Genomic DNA, 19,900 nt, shown 5'->3' on the forward strand with positions numbered 1-19,900 from the left:
CAGTGTGTACTACAGTATGTGATCGCATGTGTATGTGTGCACATACTGGCGCCTTGAAATAAATCTCTCTCTCCCCCACATCCTTTTAAAATCATTAACAATGATGCTGATGCAGAAATTCCTCTCAGGCACTTGGTGTGGTTTTCAGTTCGATTCTGATTTCAGCGAGCAGGCCGGCTGATGTGTGTGCATGCGATCTAGTGGGGGGACATGAGACATCTGGGCATTATGTGGAAACAAAAGTCATAACCCATGCATAAGCAGGCAGATATATAAACAGTGAGGCGCTTTAATATGCAACATCTGCTTGTGCTAAAATTCCCTAATGACTTAAATGCTGTCAGCTATTACTCGGGTGTATTTTGCTTCACTGGGATGGCCGTCCAGACAGGCTGATAGAAACATATAGGGCCAAAAAGACAGATGAAGGCAGATTAATGCTTCCCAACAAAATTATTGGTCAAACCAAAAATAACAGTTTGCTCGATTCAATTGTTCTTTTCTTTTTTTCTTTGTGGGGTAAGTTAGCTCGTAGTCTACGGGATGTGCAGCTGGTGCAATCAATCACTGGGAAATGGGTGTAGTTAAAGAAGAAAATGACCCTTCTTCCACACAGCTGAATGGGGGTCCACCCCAGTTTTCTGAGGAAACACTCAGCAGGATTTCAAGGCAATAGAGAACCCCGTCACGGAATAGTTTGGTAGAACTGTACTCTGGATGACGGTCATTCTTGTTGTGCACTGGGCTTTGCAATGAGAGTTTCTGTCTGCATGAAATTGTGTCCCTTTGCTGTTGTTTTATGTTGAAATGTTTAAGTCATATTCAAAGGTTTTTTTGAATCCACAGAGAAAGTAGCAGAAGGGTGAGAGACAATATCTTTATTGAATTCATTCATTTACAACTATCCATATATTTGTCAGATAAAAAAAATAATTACTTATCTTGGCAGGAAGGACAAGCCATGGTGTTCCAGGTCGTAACGTTGCGTATTTCATGAATTCTTTTGAATTCCTTAGTGGGATGTGTGAAGTCAAATAAAGCATTAAAAAATATCATTAAAGGTTTGAACTGAATGTGCTTTATTTCAGATGGCAACCAACTAGAGTGCACTGACTGAATGGACAGGCTCAAAGAGATGTGAATGAGACGTGCGAAGTGGCTGGCCAGTCACCAAGAATAATGGTCGTCATTCGCCAGGAGGAAGGTGAAAAAGTTACACAAAAATGTGTGTTGAGCAGACGTCCAAAACGACATACTGAACTCCCCAGACAAACTAGCTAATGTTCGTTTCCCCCCCCAACGACCCACTTCTCTCTGAAGTGAGTTCCCTGTAACAGTCTGACTTATTTTGGAGAAAAATACTTCTGAGTTGTTTGCTAAGAAAGGGAATTTAAAATACCAAGAAGCATGACTCAAGTAAAGGAGTGGTTGTTGGTTTTTTCCTCTTTTCTTTTCTCTCTCTCAACCTCTCTCTCACACACACACACACTTGCCTCACTGTCCTGTGTGATCTGCACCTCCTCTCCTTGTGGCACCTGGGCAATGTGCAGCTGACCCTGTGGAATCTGAGAGACAGACATGAAGAATGAGAGAGAGATGAAGAGAGAAAGATTAAACAAACATGATCAATAACTGAAGAAATTCAAAAATGCTGCGAAGGCATCTTTTCCCAATGCAGCTCAACGCAACATAATTCTGCCATACTGTGTGCATGCTTTTGCTTTCTAATTCTGTGTGTGTGTGTGTGTGTGTAGATTTTTGTGCTATAGTGCTCCATCACTAAAATTATAATTTTGCTAGATCATATCGTGATTATGATTATTTATCGTTATTATAAAATGAGATTATTTGAAGAACACCATTTTTTTTTCTACACTTTTGCAGTTATCTTATATAATCATCATGACTATTTTCAACTACAGTGGACATTCTAAATCAAATGTTTCAATACTATAAATATACAAATCCAATGAGAAAATGTGGGTAACGTAGCTGTGATACACGATTATAAATAATTAATTGAGCAGCCCTAGTGTGTTACATGCAATCTGGCAACAACACCACACAAATTGAGTTTAGTAGTCTCCGACTCAATCATTAGACGCTGGTCCCAGCCCTATGGAGCGCCGCCAGAGAGTGTGCTTGATTTCCACTGCTGTATTTGCAGAGCTCATAAATTTCAGGCTCAGCTGCACCCTTTAATACTCTGCAGAATATCAGGAGGGTAATAACTGCACAGTGAGCTCCTGACAATGATTCACTCCCACTCTTCCACCTTCTCCCTAACTTTTCTTCCTGTCTGCACGCCTTCCATCTTTTAAGCCTGTTCCTTCCTTTTTCAGACGAGTCACCCATCATCAGTCACCGGCCTTGACACCCATGCATCACGCAGCGAGCTAATGACAGCAGAAATAATTCAACACTGTTATGTACAAGATAGCTTAGTAGCATTGTCAGCACTCATCACATGTGGTGCGGGGCCTGAAGGCACCAATCAGCAGAGGGAAAACCTCACAGCAGTGAGTCATAAAGACTGTTCTGTTCTGCACACAGTACAATCAGATAAGTGTAATAATCACAATTACTTATTTCAGTTGATAACACTGATTATGCAAATCAAAACATGCAATTGTAGCACTATGACAAGATAATCAAAATGTATTTCCTTGTGAATCCCCCCTCATGACGTATTCTCTGCCTCACAGCCTGTGTGTATCTGTCGTTGGCTGTTTGAATATACAGCAAAACTGAGAAGGAATCAAGCTGCTTTCACTCAATTAGCAGCAGTAAGCTCCGTGGTGAACTTTGCACTGAGATCTGACATTTTAAAAACTGATTTGAACAATTCCTGCAAACACAGTGCAGCTTTATAATACTTTGATACAGAGGCCGTCAACGGGCTGCAAAGATGAGTCCAGCGATAGGCTCCTCTTATCAGTGTTGGGGCCAAAAGCAAGTCTTTTGTGTGACTTCTGGGTGCAGGAAAGACAAGCCCTGATAGACCCAGTCACTTCCTGTTGTACAGCCCACCCATAATGCTGTAGTGGGCCTGGTTGTGACCTCTGACCCTAGCAGCTGTACGATGTCGTCCAATCCCTGAGCATGGGCCACTCCTTCATTGACATAGGCTGCACTATCATTCTGCGGAATGCTGTATGTGTCTCTGTGGTGGGTGGCGTGATTGACCCCCATGCACTATAAACCCCGCTCTACGGGACCCTCACATGACAACAGCATAAAAACAAGAGGACAATTAACAGTGAAAGAACAAAAAAATCATAGAGAGAGCGTGGTGCCCTTACAACACCAGGATACTGTATTGCGCGTTTGCCTGGAAATTAAAAGTGTTTTCTTATGGATAGGTCATCAGAGAAACATCGAGGGATGAAGGGGTAGCCACTCACCACCTGGACCTGTCCATCCTCGCCAATACGGTGGATCTGGACCTGCTGATTGGCTAGGGCGTAGTGCAAGGTCTGTTGGGTAGCAGTCTCGATGTGAGCCGTTTCTCCTCCGATGCCTCCCTCTGGTTAGGAGGACAAACAATACAGTCAGAAGTGTGTTCATGTGTACGGTGCAACTAGGTCAGGAATACACTGCAACTAATTCCAGTGCACATACATAAGAAATATGATTTATGAGATACTGTACAGACAGACACACATGCCTACACACACACACACACACGCATCATCATGCAAGGAGCCATAGCAACCTCCTGTAAAAACTTGGCTAATTCCCAGGCCATCTGCTAGACGATGGCGTGTTTATACTTTATCAAATGCGCCTAAATACACAACAAGGACTCTCCAGCTAGCCATCCAAACACACTCATGGCAGCCAAACACAAACTCCTGGCCTCAGTCTAAACACCAAATATCACACCAGCGGCCTGAAACCTGGGCCAATCACCCACCGCAGTTCCACACCACCCCAGAGACGTCAAGACACCCTGTCAGCAGTCAAAGATGATACTGACAGGCACTTCACCGAGTCTACACCACACCCCGCAAAATAAACAATATCACACCTTCTCTTGTTAGATGTCAAAATGCATGGCAATAAAAAGACCATTTGGGAGAGATGTGGATTGAAAGGATTCAAGGTCACTTCTTGTAACAGAGCTTCCCACAGCTACGATACTGAGAAAGGCTGTCTGACTGCCATTTGAGAGCTTGAAAAAGACAAGCAATGTGGCCTACACTGACATAAAACACACAGCACACATGTATGCCTCAAACGTCTTGCTGTGTTATGTTGCTTTGAAAGTAAGGCCCTGTCTCCCATCTTTCACCATTGCTGCTATGTACTGTATTATGTAAATAATCCTCAATACTTTTTCCCAGAGAGGGAAGCAAGAGCCAGGTGGCTCATGGAGTTTTGATCTGAGCTCTCTTTGCTGGTTCACTGATAAATAATGGGTTTAAAAGCACAAGAGTTGCCTCTTTCCGGTCCATTATCATGTAATCTGATTAAGAGGGGAATGATTGTTTTGGTGCGTGTGTGTGCGTGTGTGTGTATTGCGTCTGTGTGTGTGTGTGCACACCATCTGAACTAGAGTTTGTGTTGTACACTCTGTGGTGTGTGTGGCCTGAGAGAGAAGGGCCTGACAGTCCACCCCTGGTGTGTGCTCACAGGATATTTGGGTTTCCCCTGCAGTCTTATTCTCCCTGGTCAGAGGTGAGGGGTGATGGCTCTCAGGGAGGGAAGGACAGCAGGCATTGTTGTGTGCAGATTACAACCATCTGCAGCAATAAGCACTGCATCTGCACTTGGGCTCAGGTCGTGACATAGCTTTTGAATAGCTGCAGAAGTGAGTGAAGACCTGTGTAATTGCATTGTGCGTGTTTGTCTGTTGACTCCTTCCATAAAGGCTTTTTCCTCCATAGTGCGACTTTTGGCGGCTGCCAAAGCCAAAGCCAAAGCCAAAACCAAAGCCAAAGCCAAAGCCAAAGCCTTTAACACCAAAGTTGAACAAATTTGAACTCTGCACCAACTGAACGAAGCAAAGAAGCTTCATAACCGGAAGCGAACTCTGGTCACACGCTGCTTCATCGAAATGGACAAAAGACAAACTAAATTTCACAGTGCTATAACCGGCCTTTGAGCAGAAGAAATAGTTGCTGGTATTTATGACTGTTCTGCTTGCTTGGCTAAAAAACACAACCGTTGCCAACTTGCCGACACTGTTAGTAGATTTAGACTTTTCAGACCACCTTAGCGACTTTATTTCCCAAAAGCTGCTTTTTTAGACCATGAGGATAAATGTTACTGTACTGACTGCCAAAGCATTTGGTAACAACTTCAAGGTGTCTGCAGGTCCCAAAAAGGTCTTAAAATGTTTTGAATTTGATTACCAAAATTCAAGAAGTCCTTGAATACTGTTAAATACAGCCATTATGGCTTGAACTCTGTTTTAGAGGTCTAAAAAAGTGTTGCAATATTTTCCTAGCGAGAAATCAGCCCAGTCATGCAGACCAGTACTCTGATAGGAAACCATCTTTTTTTATTTCTTGTTCATTTCAGTGACAAAATTGGTCTTATATCTCATTCTAACTTTAAACAAGAGGTCCTTGAGCTGCTTAATGTCCGCCATAATCACCATTATATATCAAACATAACCAGTTATGCTAATGAGAACATTAATTAAGCCAATTAACAGAATAATTAGCAAAATGTGAAGACTTCACATAATAAATGGGTGCTATTAATATGAAATCCATATTGTAAAAGCATTAAGGAGTTATAGTAGTTCAAAGAAAAACAGTCTTCTTCATTAATATGCAAATGTAAGCAGTAACGTGCACCAAAATCTAATTGGATAATCTCCTCTATAGCGGGAACCTGTGGTGTATGTATGAAGTTTCTATCATGTATTGTTCTTGAGCTACTGTGTTCATAAGAATGTGTCTATACACAGACAGCCACACAGACAGACAGACAGACAGACAGACAGACAGACAGACACACAGACGCCACCATGACAACATAATATCCTGCATATGCAACATAAAACGTTAAAAAGATCTGGAGATGCCTTATATTTAACTTGATGAAACTTGCAGACAACTTTAATTTGATACAGCTGATGCCACTAATATGCTAATTAGCATATGGCGTCATCTGGCCCTCACAACAGGGACACCGACAAAGACCCGTTTTAAGGCAGAAAAAGCCCTGATATATCTCTACCTGAGCCTGAAGAGCGAGGTGTGCGTTTGGAGAAGCTCTTGACAGCCAGACTCTGGCCACGCTGCTTGCGCCTCCAGGCGGTGCGACACTTCGAGTCAATGCTCTGCTTGATGCGGTACCAGTCTGACTCAGTGATGCCGAATTTGTAGAACAAGTGGCCTGTGTGGACACAGAAAGGTGAAAGGTCATCACATAGATCAAATCTTAGCGGCTTGGTCATGAATGAGTCTCCAAAATGACTTTCCTGCATTACAGCTACAGTAGGCCCCTGGGCTAATCTTCTTTTCAGTCTTTGACATGCAGCATTAATGGCATGCAAGACCCGATCACTCCCTCGGTGGAGCTGTGTGCACTTGAGACTGGACCCCACTGTAGTAGTGGCATCTACTTGAGTGTTATTAGCTGTTTAGAGGGTGTGACCAGTTTGACAGCTCATTTCTACATCAATTAATGAGGCAGCTAAAGCCTCAGGGTAGGAACTGAGACAGAGGGAGAGCTGTGGGGCGTGTGCGGACGGTCGGGCGGCAGTGTACAGCAGCCCATTCACACCTGATGGGTCCTGTACAGGCAGGCAGGGCAGGTGCTCCCTCACTCCTTCTCCCCCTCTCTTTAGACAGATAGAATGAGTCACCTGGCCCCGCTCCAGCCTCTACATACCTCCATGTCAGGCCAAATCTGCCTGTAACCACACACATCCACACTGCTGAGAGGAAACACAGGTAACCAAGTATACACACCCTTATGTACGCAACGGGGAACATACGCTAAAATTCAATATCCATGCATTTAACTGAGCTAAGTTACAACCACATACCGAAACACAACTTTGTAACTTTGTGCCTAACTCCTGCAGGAGGCCTAAGCTGAACTCCCCAGGATAGCAAAAGAAATAGGATAACAGAACTCTACACTGCAATGTGCACCTCACACATATATAGCCACGGGACTTTCATAAATATCCATCTGCCCGCCACCATATCCCCGTGTCTCCTTAATCTGGAATCAAAGAGTTCACTGAGTTATCGGTGGCTCTGTTAGGATCACTGTACCCTACATATGCTTGTCATTTAGAGTCTGGTATGTTATAAAATGTGTTCTACATTAATGCATGTGTGCAATGATGAATGTGTGTTGTTGTAACTCGCCTTGGGAATACAGATTGCAGTCCATTTGTGTTCATTTCTATAATGCTTCGTTATGGGGATGGAGATGAAATGTGCGAAGGGTCTCAGGAGGTTCAGTGCTGTAAGAGTTTCACGTGCTGTAAGGGGGAGGTTTTAAACCCTGGATCCATTAAATCCTAAAATATTAGGATAATTTATTAGGATAATAATAACCGCCTCAGCAATTATTAGCTGGTAATTTTGTCAATCAAGTTTTTTAAACAGCTCAGAGACACGTGACAACAAAATGCGTTGGAAAGGCACGACAATAAAATGTCAACTGTCATGCTTAGTATAAGGACACTTTTTCCTGGACTCAATGCTAGGGCATGAAGGTGTTTGTCAATACTGGCAATTGATACATAAAAACATGCTGTGTTTATGTAAGATGGCTTGTCATGGAATTATTTTTCTCCCCAGATCAGCCTCAAGATTATCCAAAGTCTATTACAAGGTGATCCAGGGACCAAACTTAAAATCGTATGGTGTTTTTCAGTCCAGATGAATACGGTTAGTTGTCAAGTGGCAACAGATAAAACTGATACACTTGTCAATGGTAGAGTCAACTCTTTTAAGTTGTCAGCTTAAGGAGACTCACAGCGAATGCCATAGATCATGAGTGGGTCCAGCTGCTTCTTGCCATGTTTGCCCTGTCCAGAGAGGTTTGACATGGCCTGGACCTCCCGATGGAACAGGTAGTCCAGCAGTGTCAGCGCCATCTTCTCTGCCGTGCGGCAGTTTGTGGCGATATGGAGCATGTCAGCCGCCGACACGGGGCACCGAACGCGCATTTCTGGGTTGCTTTCATCCCCCAGCCAGGTGCCTGATGGGTAGTCGTCTAGAGAAAGGAGGAGGAACAGCAATTTATGAACAGGTAGCTACACAAACACCTTTCATAAAAGCATCAGTCTGCGTCAGATGTTGAGCTTGTGGATAACACTATGAAAATTCTGCCTAGCACTCCTGCAATACAGAAAAAATGCAACATAATTCCAGTTTCTAAACTGCGCAACTATTGGTCCACAAGACAATATACTACACTGGTATAGGACTATTTAGTGTTAATTCATATACCACAGCACACCCATGTGGCAGCAAAAGAGAATTAAATTACTTACAGGTAAAACATTGTGTTATTATTCACAATATTATTGACCAAGACATGTGGCAGCCTCCCACAGGCTATACATTTTACATTTGCTCTCAGTGTATGTTAGTTTCAGGCCCCACATACACACACACACACACACACACACACACACACAGAAAGCGAGAGACACTCTTCTGAGTACCACATGGTACCTTCTGGCTAATGCTGACCAAGACACAATTTTGTCACGGTGACTCACAGCTGCAAATAAATGAATAATAGTTGCCTTTGAAGCTAACCAAGAACTGTCCGAGTCCACTCAAAACATCTCAACCAACAATTACAGCAACAATAGAAACAGTATGAGCTTAGTTGTGATTTGCTCAATTAGACATGAACTATGCCCCTCAGGCTTGTTTGCAACCACTGAGCAAAGCTACTGAATCAATGAGTGAACCATCAGAGCAAACATCAACACAGTCTGAGACACGACCACAAGGACATGAACACGCCATGCATGCCATCGCTGTTAGTCAGTGGAGTGTGCTTTCTATTCAATACGCACACCATCTGAAAAAGTCACGTTAGCTCTTAAGGGAGCAAGACTGTGTGTACATATACGGAAAATTCTCTTCTAAAACCGGATACTCAAGAAACCAGATTTTGGGTTGGCGCATGAAAATGTCATAACTAAACCGGTTAAGCACACGCGATTAAGAGAAACCCAGTTAAGATGCCTGGCTTACTCTGATATTAAGTATGTTACTGTGGTAGGTAAACCTAAAATCCTGCTCTTTTCACTTTTGGTTTTTGCCATCTGCACAAACTCAGACTCACACAGGGTTAAGGGTATCTTATGATGGCAACAAAAAAACATGTCTTACTATTACTATTCCTATTGGGATCATCATTTCCTTCCTCTGTATCAGAAGGAACCTTCTATTGCTCAGTCAAAAGGGATGGGCTAGCTGTCGGGCGCACATTTTCATACAGACAATTCTATCTGAGCGGGACCCTGGAGGTGGACATGAATACTAACATGGATACTCGATTTTAGGGTATCAGACCCAAAAAGACTTTGACCGGAATATAGCCAATAGCCGAGTTATTCTGCACATATAAACTCAGCCACCGAAGAGTAAGAGGGAATGAGAGAAGTAGTGTATGTGTGTGTGTGTCTATATCAGCAGAGTGAAGCCATACCCTCTGAGTTGAGGGTGATGAGCGTGACATTTTGGCCGTTTTGTGCGTTGCTGGCATGGCCACCATTGGAAACAGAGTCACTGGCCTCTGAGCCACTCTCCTGGTCGTCCTGACTCTCCTCAGGCCCCGGCACCTTCACCAGGATGGTGTTCTGCCGTCGGCCGGTCACTGTGCTGAAAAGAGACATACACTAGTCGGTAATGCAGCATGACTAACACACACATGAAGCCCAAAAACAAGTTCAGGTTATGTACAGTCCAACATTAGATGTATATGGAGGGGAAGGGTGCAACCGTTAAGAAGGACAGAGCTGACATTATGAGGAGAGGCCAATGTAAAAAAAAATCATGTTTTCTCTCTCTTGCTACTGTCATTAAATTTCCTGCATTCTTTAAATAAAGATATCAGACTGCCAGGGTATAATACGTGTGCATGTAATAACATATAGAGCAAGTGCATCTGCACTGCACTAACCCCTATTCTGAAACGTGGCATTGGAGAGCTGCATTAGTATGTTTCAATGACTCATCCCCAAACTGAAACTGAATCTCTACCCATCATGTCTTATCAAAGGTCTGATTCAACAAACTAAACCTTAATTCATCTAAACAATGACCTAATGCAACAAAAGGTGCAGTGGAGTGGCTACAATCAGTGGCTCGTCTTCTGAAACTCACTGAATAAGCTAAATCAAGCATATGCCTTAAAATACATACAGACATTTTATTAACTTGTTCACAGAAATTATGAAATTGAGAACAAGTGTACAGAGTAACAAAAACGGGAAAACTGTATGTATCTTGGGCACTAAAATGAATTTGTACGAACACAAACACAGTGTAATACGCTGATATGCTGACAGGGACCAGCATTGTCCTGTTCCAGGTTTTAAGGTTTTAATCTGAGCTATAAAGCACCAGACCTTTATGAGCCACTGTGTTAGGATGGATTTGCACATTTCTGACCTCAGTCCATACGAAACAGATACACTGAATGTGAGCCACTCACTTGCTGAGCAGGTTCTCCAGTGGAGTGTCCTCCGGACTCGACCCCTTTGGGCGGTCACTGCTCACTATCACATTTGTTTGTGGAACAACACTGAAGGAGAAATCCAAAATATAGTGGTAAACTGATAAATAAAACAACAAATTCCTGTGTATGTACAAATTGTATTGCAACGCATAAAACAGGCTTGGAAAGTAACACCTTCCTTCTGCTAGCATATGTTATTACAGTATTACAAAAGAACACAATAAAAAGACTACAATTACTTCAGCCCAAGAATTAGTTTCAACTAATCTTCATTTGACAGCATTCTCAGCTTGAAACAATTCATAGGTGCAAAATGTGCCGGTGTGCCAACGCCTTGCAGCTCACCAGCGCACTTTGTTCCAGGTCTGAGTGGCCCCCTGAGGTGATCCTGCAACCATAGGGACCTGGATGGGACTCTTGGCATTGGGAACCATGCTGTCTAATTTACGTCCAAGGGCCTTGCAGGTGGCCTCCACTGCCTGTAACTTTGACTCGATGCCCTCCAGTCTCTGGCAGATTGACGAGTTGAGTGAGAGCAACAGGTTCTGGAGAGATAGAGAATAAGACCTAGTATGTGTAATTTATCACCACCATCGTTTCCGTAAATTTTAAGTATAGAAACATGTGGGCTACGTTCTGTGGACAAACTCCATTACGCAGAGCCAAAGTACCTTAATAAAAGATATATCCTGATTGTTGTTGTTGTTATTCTCCTGGTTGTTGCTCAATTTCCTCCGTTTCTTCTGAGGCTTGTCTTCGCCATCTTCATGATTGTCCAGCATGTCTAATACAAATCAAACATGTAGACACCCTTGTTATAGAACAGGACAACCTTGTTTTTACACAGTACTATTACAATTACTATATTATTAATAAAAGATGAACCCTGTACAGTTCCCAGGAACCATGTCACCACATAATGAATCAGCCTGTTTAAGTGGTCAACAGTCACAATATTTTTTGTGTAATCTTCCCAATCTTTGCTTATATAATGATGCTGTGATAATTGTGCAAGTCTGTGGTCTGTTTATGTCAACCTCAGTTCTCTCCAAGACAAAGAATACAGGGACTTTGTAGATAGGTTGGTAAAGTATCTCCAGGAGTGAAATGATTAAAACGACTAAAATGTCAAAGTCCTATACTACTGCACTTGCCTACAATAAAACCTAAAGATAATTGGTCAATGAGAATGACTGGTTATGCCTGTTTAAAATTGATTGATACAATATTAGTATTCATATTATTTGAAAGAAATCTTACCTGTCTGCTCATCCTGGCCAAAGTCTTCCACTGTTATTTGCACAATTTCATCCAACTCTTGCTCAGACATCATTCACAGCTGAAATAATATAACAGGAACAGAACAATATATTATTACTTGAGGCTTTCCGTCCCCAGTATTGTTCAACTTAAGAAGTTAGCAAAACATTTGCTTGTTAACATACTGTTAGCCAGGTTTTTCCTCAAAAAACATATATAGCCAATAACAACATCTTCCTGTTTTTGTATTTCTGCTGTGTCTGTTACCGCCTCTCCATTTTTTTGAGATAATGCACTGAAAATCTGAATAATTTCATCAAACATACGGTGGAATTAATCTCAAACCAACTAGTTCCACCAGATTGAACTTGATGTATTGAATTTCACTTGTTTCGTAAGGTCCAATGAAGGTTTATAAAGTTTACTGATTGGTTGTTTCCATGAAAATGGTGGCTTCTGGACCACAATAGAAGTTGAAAATGCAGTGTTTTACACATTGTATAGAAGGATACATCTGGTTTAGAAAACTTTATTTGTCAAACTCATTAACAATTCTTTAGCTCAACAGTTAGTCTGAAATGTGGACAATTGTTTTGCAGATATATACGTATTATATTTTTTTTTTATGAGGTGAAAAAGATGAGAATATACAGGGTGGCATTGATAAAGAACTGTAATGTCATTCAAAATAACTTTTATGTGGTTGAAATCATATGTCTTGTCACTATTTTTGCTAACATAGCTGAACTGACAACATTACAAACAAACATTAAATATGAATTGGGATATGGCAAAATTCATGTGGCATGCTGAAAACGTGCACCTTTTTGAAATAGATTGTTTAATGTAATACCATTAATATTCACAAGCAGTCTGAGGGACACAAAGGCAGTCATTTCATGGAATAATCAATCACAAATACTTACAGGACAGTTTACAGGACAGCATGGTTTCTAGAACATTTAGTTGCTTCTATTAAATCTATTCAAATTGTGGTAGCATTCCTATAGTCTAAGGATGAATATGATCAACTCTGCACCAGGTAGAACCAGCAGTGAGGAATATTTCATGTTTCCTGAAGCTCGGGAAACTAGCTACCCTCGACCACAAGGGGACACCCCTCTCCTGGCTCAATCCCTCTTGTTTTAGGTTGATTGATTACCGTCAACAAGATACCATAAGCAATTTTATGAACCATAATCATGAAAAGCATTTTGTATCATCGCTAGCAATCAGTCATTAGCGCAAGGGGCTTTTAAGCCTGATGGAACATGGGCGTAGGTCCATTTGTAATTTTAATAATTGCATGAAATGACAATATAATTATCAACCGCCAGACGTAATATTATCTTTGGTATAGTCTGTATAAACGGGGTTTAGTTGTTGTGGTCAAACACTGCTTTTCTAGCCAAATTAGCTCCAAAGCTAGTAATACCAGCAAAAGCGTAACTACGCCGTGTTCTGGTAATTATCTTCGTAGCCTAGCTAGCTAATGTTACATATTGCTAATAGCAGAATAATTACGGCTAGCTAACTAGGCGGATATCTCAGAGTAATATGAAGTGACCAAAATAATACGAATGGATGTACTGTTACACTTGACGTGCTAAGTATGTATGTAAATTCAATGAAAACACCCCAACTGTGAAAATATATTTGGACAATATTGATACTCTGGCGTTAGCCATAGCCAACTAGCATGCAACTTGCTAGCTTGCACTTCAAGATCGGATTTGCAAGCTCGGTTGCTAACGTCAAAGCTGAAGCCAGGCAAAGACATCATGGTGTACGCTAGCTTGGTAGTTAGCTTGCTAGTTAGGCCGCGTGGCCGCGGAAATGTTGTAATACAAGTAATGTGAGTTGTTGGAAAAAATATCAATAAAAACATGATTTCGACACTGCTCCCTTTCTCCGCTGCTGGCACACGACACATGTACCGTGTAAGATTGGGTTATATTACCGTGTGAATGATGAATTCTCGTGTTGTTTGTAGAGATTCCGATAACGGCGTCGTTCCTCGCGAGAGATGAGCTTGTGTTTCTTGTGTTCCTCCGAGTCCCACAGGGAGGTCAAACCTGCTACTGCAAGTAACCGCAATGGGAGATGCTGCTCACACAAACACCATACAAAATGTACATCTCATCTTCCTGTAATATGTAATGCAACAAGGAAATGAGTGAGATTACAGTAGATAAAGCTATTTAATTGTTTCATGGAGGTTTGCACCTCAGAATCGTTACCGTTTCATTTTATAATAGAGTGTGTCGTGTTAATTGACTGTGGATGTGCCCTTTTCCTGCAGTTAAAGCCCTGTCGTGATTAATGGGATCGTTATCTGGCATCTAACAACATAAAAGCCATAAACGTGTATTTTATGACATCCAAAAGTCTGTGTGAAATGTTTTGGAAGTCAATCGATTGACGTAATTTTGGCTGTACAGGCGCAGGCTTATCTCCCCGATGGTCTTAAAATTCTACTGCAGAAGATGACCCCAAAACATTTCTGAACCTCTCGTCGTTTGAGTGGTCGGTGTTCCACACCTTGGAGGTAAGAAACAGCATGGGAAATTGTAGCTACAACGATTATGTGTGGAGAACAAGCACTTGATGTCTTTAAAAAACAAACAAAAAAATAACATCACATTCGCACGACGCAAGAAAGGGTAGGACAAAATATGTTTTTACGTCTTTCTACTCCTGTCGAACATTTAATATTGACTGCTTTCTGTTCGTCAAGAATTACCCTATGATTTCATGTTTGTTGCTGTTGTTTCTTTTTTTGCTCATTTGATGACGTTTCTTGTTTTGTCCCTATTTATTTTGTTGTTGTTACATGTTCAAAATTCATAAACATAAACATAATAAGCATAAACTATAAAACTTCCTTGGTTGGGTCACCAACCAGGCCAGCCAGGAGTCGGATCTTACACATATTGAAAGATGAGCAAGTCGTGACTCTTTTCATCGCCAGATTGTTTTGGTTTTGATGTTTCAGAAAACTTATGAAAAAAAAAAAAAAATCGAGCCAGCCAGGAGTCGAACCTAGAATCTTCTGATCCGTAGTCAGACGCGTTATCCATTGCGCCACTGGCCCACTGCGTGCGCAAGGCATGTCGGGAGTTTTTTATTTGAATCCCAACTGATTTTTTCCAGATACTTTATACATACATTTTTTTAGCCCGCGATCGGTCGGCCAGTCGTCAGTCGGTCGCTCTGTTCACAACTTTATGGGTCACGTGGCCCGCAGGGACTTGGACTGCAGGCTGCAAAACCGGGAGACCGGGGTTCGATTCCCGACAGAGACGCTGCGGGTTATTAGAGTGTAGTTTATTTAGGGCCACTGTAGTGTATCTCTACCGTTTCTGTTTCTACTTTATAATCGCAGCCTTGGATGCATTCCCCGAGAACAACCCAACCAAGTATAATAGCAAAATGCTACATTGCTAACCAAGGCTAACGGTAATTTCTGGGGCTGTTAGCATTTGCAATTTGTGCCACTCGACCACATCACTTTTTATAGGCGTGCAGTTGTCTGACAGCAGACACAGAAATATATGTCAATGACAACACCTATCGTGTTATAAGCTATATTGAAACACAAAATAAGTGAGTTGGAGGCGACGGAAAAGACGTTTTCTTTGAGCTCTTCATATTGAGCGAAATTGCAGTTATCCCAGCCAGTTCAACTTCTTGTGAATGTTTCTGTACTCTAAATTAAAACTGGTGAAGACTCATCTAAGGTCTACCATTGTAGATGAAAGGTTGAGCAACTTTGCTGTATTTGTAGTATTCTGTTGCATCACCACACAGGCTATTTTGGCAGTAATACATTAACTGGTGATTATAATCAAATGACAGCCACAGCCAATGAGTATATGTGTATATTGTGTATATTATAAATCACCATATTGGTTGACAATGCATGTGACATCATGGGAATACTATGAATAGAGTGTACAGAAGGGCAATGGCCCCTAATATAGATGAATTTGTGAATCACCTCGCAAGAAGAATTTTTTTTCATTCCTTCATGGTCAGTCAGAAATAAAATGTAGCCTATAGTGTGATATGTGTAATTTCTCTTAAAAATCAAAAACATTTTGGGCAAATGTGCGTAACATTTGGTACCCCCAAAGTACCAGCCTGGCCCCATTCTTTGAAAAAAAGTGTTGAACCGCCACTGGTTCGTCCATATTCCCAACACAACATCACGTGTGGGGGCTAAGGAGCCCCTGTTGTTTACTACAGGCTGGTTTACTGCAGGCACAGATTACTCCATTACCTTGGTTAAAGGTAGAAAGCAAAACACCAAGTTTGTCGCTTCCTAGTCTTCAGTCAGCACTTCGTCGTTGTCGCAGTCAGGTTGCTGCATTATGTTTAGCTTTGCAATCACCTTTAGTTAAGAACATTTAGGTAACTTCCAACATGTAAAATAAAACATTAAAATGCTCGAGAGAGAACTCAGTCTGCACTTTGTATTCATATGGCACCAACAAGTTTGCTTGTAATCATAAACCTTGTAAAAGCTTATTTAATTTATATTAAATAGACAAACCAGATCATTGCTGTCAAAAGGTCTGAATTTTCAGTTCAAGGTAAGGAGGTGGAGGAGAAAGGAAAGGAGGAGGTAGAGGAGGAAATAGACCAACCAGACCATTGCTGTCAAAAGGTCTGACTTTTCAGTTCAAGGAACAAACAGTTGGAGCATGGAAAATAACACATGCAAGGAATGAAAAAAGTATTTTAAAGTGCTGGCTACACACATAGGCGGATTATGAGGCACAGATAGTTACTAAAGCATCATCATGTATCAGGCTCTGGCCCAGGGGCCCCCTGAGCTCTTGGGCCCCTGGGCCTGTGCCCGGTTGGCCCGTTCAGTAATCCATCCATGGCTACACACTGTTAACTGCTTCAGTCTGCACAAATGCAGATCATCTACACGGACAGATTGTTTTTTAATGATTGCAACTTTGGTGTAAGGGTTTTGGGGCCCAGACTAAGCAGCACTCTGTATGAAATCAAAGGTGTTTTTCATTCCCTTTGGGTAGTTGAGGTGGAGCGCATAGATGAGGCCAAAGAGGGTATACATAGCCTCCGGTAGGCTTTGAAGATTGTCCATCACAATCATTCCCTCAACGATTATGGCAACCATAGAGGGCGTCAGGAGCAGGGAGTTTGGTTGTTGCTCAACAGGCCCGGCAAAGAGGACACCCACTGGAATGTGGCGGAAGGAGTCAGCAGCATCAGGGTCCTGCAAACAAAGGCATCTTCATCACCCTTACAGCATTACCATACCCCACACTGATTCTATACGCATGCATGCATGCATGCACATAGCCCATATTGGCCCAAATAAGGCAATTACCCTGATTATAAGAACCCCTTTCCCCCTTTTCAACATGTGAGTTTGGAAAGAAATTCAAAGGCATTAACTTCACTATATTTGTCTAAAACTAATTTAAGTAAGCCTTTCAATAAAAAATTGCTTTAAGATAATGAAAAACATTCAATCAGTCCCGAGAATGGAATTCTCCAATACAAAGCACCTTCCAGCTGTGCTACTCAAACATATTACAGAAACGTATCACACTAGGCTTGTACTGCACTACCTTTTTGGAGAGATGTCATGGCAATTTTTTCCCATTTGTAAAGTAATTGGACCATGTTCACTTCGAAGTTGTGGAAAATGCTTTTCAATGGAACTCTAGCCATGAAACAATAATACTCCTGAAAGTGAAAGTACATGTCTACTTTGTGATTTAGGAGAAAATGAGATTAATTTTATGTTCTATTGACCAGCAGATGTTGATCTAAGAAATGTGTTCTATTGCAAACCTGCACATGTGAATTAATTTTTGATAAATGAACTTTCCGTGAATTGATTAATTTGAATGTACACAAGCAGTCATGGTGCAGGCAAGGAATTGGAACAGTTCTTGTGTAGCTCCTGTGTTTTAACTGGTAGTGTTTGAAAAGTTGCGCTCTTTTTTCAGTACTAAAAGTGCAGTAACGTTACTTACATTTCCACAGCATTATTTCATTATTTTAACCAGAACCTGAGAGAGAGAGAGAGAGAGAGAGAGAGATTAGTTATCCTAGTTACTGCAAAACACGTTATTATTAGACTTAGCTAAAATCATAAGTTCACTTGACAATTCAGTTAAGTTTGCACAACAACATTAATTAAAACTGGCTAATGTCTACACGTGTTAATTAACGTTGCCTAATTTAGTCTTGCAAATGTAGGCTAACGACAGTGTTTTGGCTAGCATAAACATCAGCAATTAAGTTTGTAGCTAGCCATCAAGTCACATTAAAGGCAAAACTTTGAAAATTCCTCCAATAGATGAATATATGAACTATTGTGGATAAGGTTTAGTAGCCGTCTGACTTAGGTTAACGTTAACTTGATGTATCCACCGAATTGAAGCTGCTGACACCATAGAGATATAAAACAAATGATACTTTAAAATAATGTAATTCAGAGTGATGTTCAATCTATCAGAAGACATTGTGTTTAACATCTTTGGGTACCAACACTTTAATCCCTTCTCTCCCAGGATCATGCACGGAAGAAGACGAACAGCTCAGCAGAACCATGATGGCATATTGGGGCAACTTTGCTCGTACAAGGTAGGAGTCTACTCCTACCTTGAGCAGAAGATCTGGGTGAACAAACAAAAAAATAGAACCTTGAAATTGCTTTTAAGACTGTAAAATAAATGATAGCTGTGTTGTGTGCCCTCTGCGTATATTTCATTGTGTCACAGACTCTTACACCTTAATAAATCACTGGTAGTAAGGCTTGGCAAAGTAATCAAAGAACTCAACCAGCTCACATAATGAATACAAACAGTACTCAGTCTGTTATGCACACTCTGCCTGTAGCAGAGTGCCTTACAACTGCAGTATTGTTGCTTTTTTAATTGGAAATCAAGATATTTCATAATTACCCTCAAAATATTTATCAATACACAGGATATGATGTTAATATCCTTTGTGCCATAATCCAAGGTGAGCATTCATATAAATCCAATTCAGAGTTTAACAGAATGATATACTACCATACCAATGAGTACCATAGAAAACATCAGGCTACACTGTCCTAACTCTACAGCACCATAAGACAGGCAGCAACATTCACCAGCTACCTACTTTAGTTACAAGGTGAGTGAGTGTAGGCAAATCATTGGGGTTATGGGCACCCTCCTTCACCGATGTTTCATTGAATTAGGCCCACGACACCTCAAGAAGGCTCAACAGTGTATTCCAGCGTCCCAGAAACACCCCCCTCTTTGCCCAGACTCAGCAGACCCAAGTCCACTACACTACTGTCGCTGTCACGTGCACCTAGTTATCAACAACACTAGTTTACATCACATACTACCATCAATATCCCTTTCTATTCAGAACATTAAGTTACACGCTACATCGGAACCCTACCAAGTCACACATATATACAAAGCATTTAAACCTAATGTTGTTTCTGTAATAATGTGAGAATGAAGAGCTGTCTACAGCTTATTTTCAATAAATGTTACTAGCCTTTGAATGCAGTAAGCTACAAGTCTGAAACAGATGTTTTTTTGACACCCCCCTCTGGTATGCAGCAACTTCTTTGCACGGTTTTATTTGATCATAGGATTTTGTTAAAAAAAAAAGGTCCTAAACTATATTTAAAACTCAATAGCATTCCAGTGCAAAAACAGAGGTCCAAAAACAAATGAACAAATAGAAACTGGTGGGATCCCCTTTCCAATCTTCTATGGTGTGTGTGCATGTAGGTCTCCTAATGGGGACAGCCTGGTCCAGTGGCCACAGTATGGAGCAGAAGGAGACTACCTGGAGCAAGTACCTGGTCAGCACCTAAAGAAGAACCGCTTCACCTTCTTCACTCAAACCCTCCCTGAGAAGATCAGACAACATCAAGAAAAGATGGAGCATGGCGAGCTGTAGGATG

General features: G+C 41.4%; 1 protein-coding gene and 1 non-coding gene across 2 annotated transcripts in view; both read right to left on the minus strand.

Annotated features, from left to right (window-relative positions):
* Positions 1 to 13,987, minus strand: part of banp (BTG3 associated nuclear protein) — a 32,997-nt gene extending 19,010 nt beyond the window's left edge. Inside the window, exons 1-10 of the mRNA XM_071528482.1 lie at positions 13,901 to 13,987; positions 11,941 to 12,019; positions 11,352 to 11,464; positions 11,026 to 11,225; positions 10,657 to 10,746; positions 9,649 to 9,821; positions 7,954 to 8,193; positions 6,193 to 6,351; positions 3,405 to 3,526; positions 1,494 to 1,565 (exon numbers count right to left, since the gene is read on the minus strand). Coding sequence (XP_071384583.1) covers positions 1,494 to 1,565; positions 3,405 to 3,526; positions 6,193 to 6,351; positions 7,954 to 8,193; positions 9,649 to 9,821; positions 10,657 to 10,746; positions 11,026 to 11,225; positions 11,352 to 11,464; positions 11,941 to 12,013 — 1,242 coding nt within the window. The 5' untranslated portion in view covers positions 12,014 to 12,019; positions 13,901 to 13,987. The remainder of the gene's footprint in view (positions 1 to 1,493; positions 1,566 to 3,404; positions 3,527 to 6,192; positions 6,352 to 7,953; positions 8,194 to 9,648; positions 9,822 to 10,656; positions 10,747 to 11,025; positions 11,226 to 11,351; positions 11,465 to 11,940; positions 12,020 to 13,900) is intronic.
* Positions 13,988 to 14,961: 974 nt separating this feature from the next.
* On the minus strand, positions 14,962 to 15,034 carry trnar-acg (transfer RNA arginine (anticodon ACG)). The gene has a single exon. It is a non-coding gene; the product is annotated as a tRNA-Arg (tRNA).
* Positions 15,035 to 19,900: the final 4,866 nt, after the last annotated feature.

This window comes from Centroberyx affinis, unplaced genomic scaffold (genome assembly GCF_046629955.1).
Source record: "Centroberyx affinis isolate AG114_WGS23_722 - 3 ecotype Tasmania unplaced genomic scaffold, CSIRO-AGI_Caff_v1 ptg000121l_1, whole genome shotgun sequence".
Classification (NCBI taxonomy): Eukaryota; Metazoa; Chordata; class Actinopteri; order Beryciformes; family Berycidae; genus Centroberyx; species Centroberyx affinis.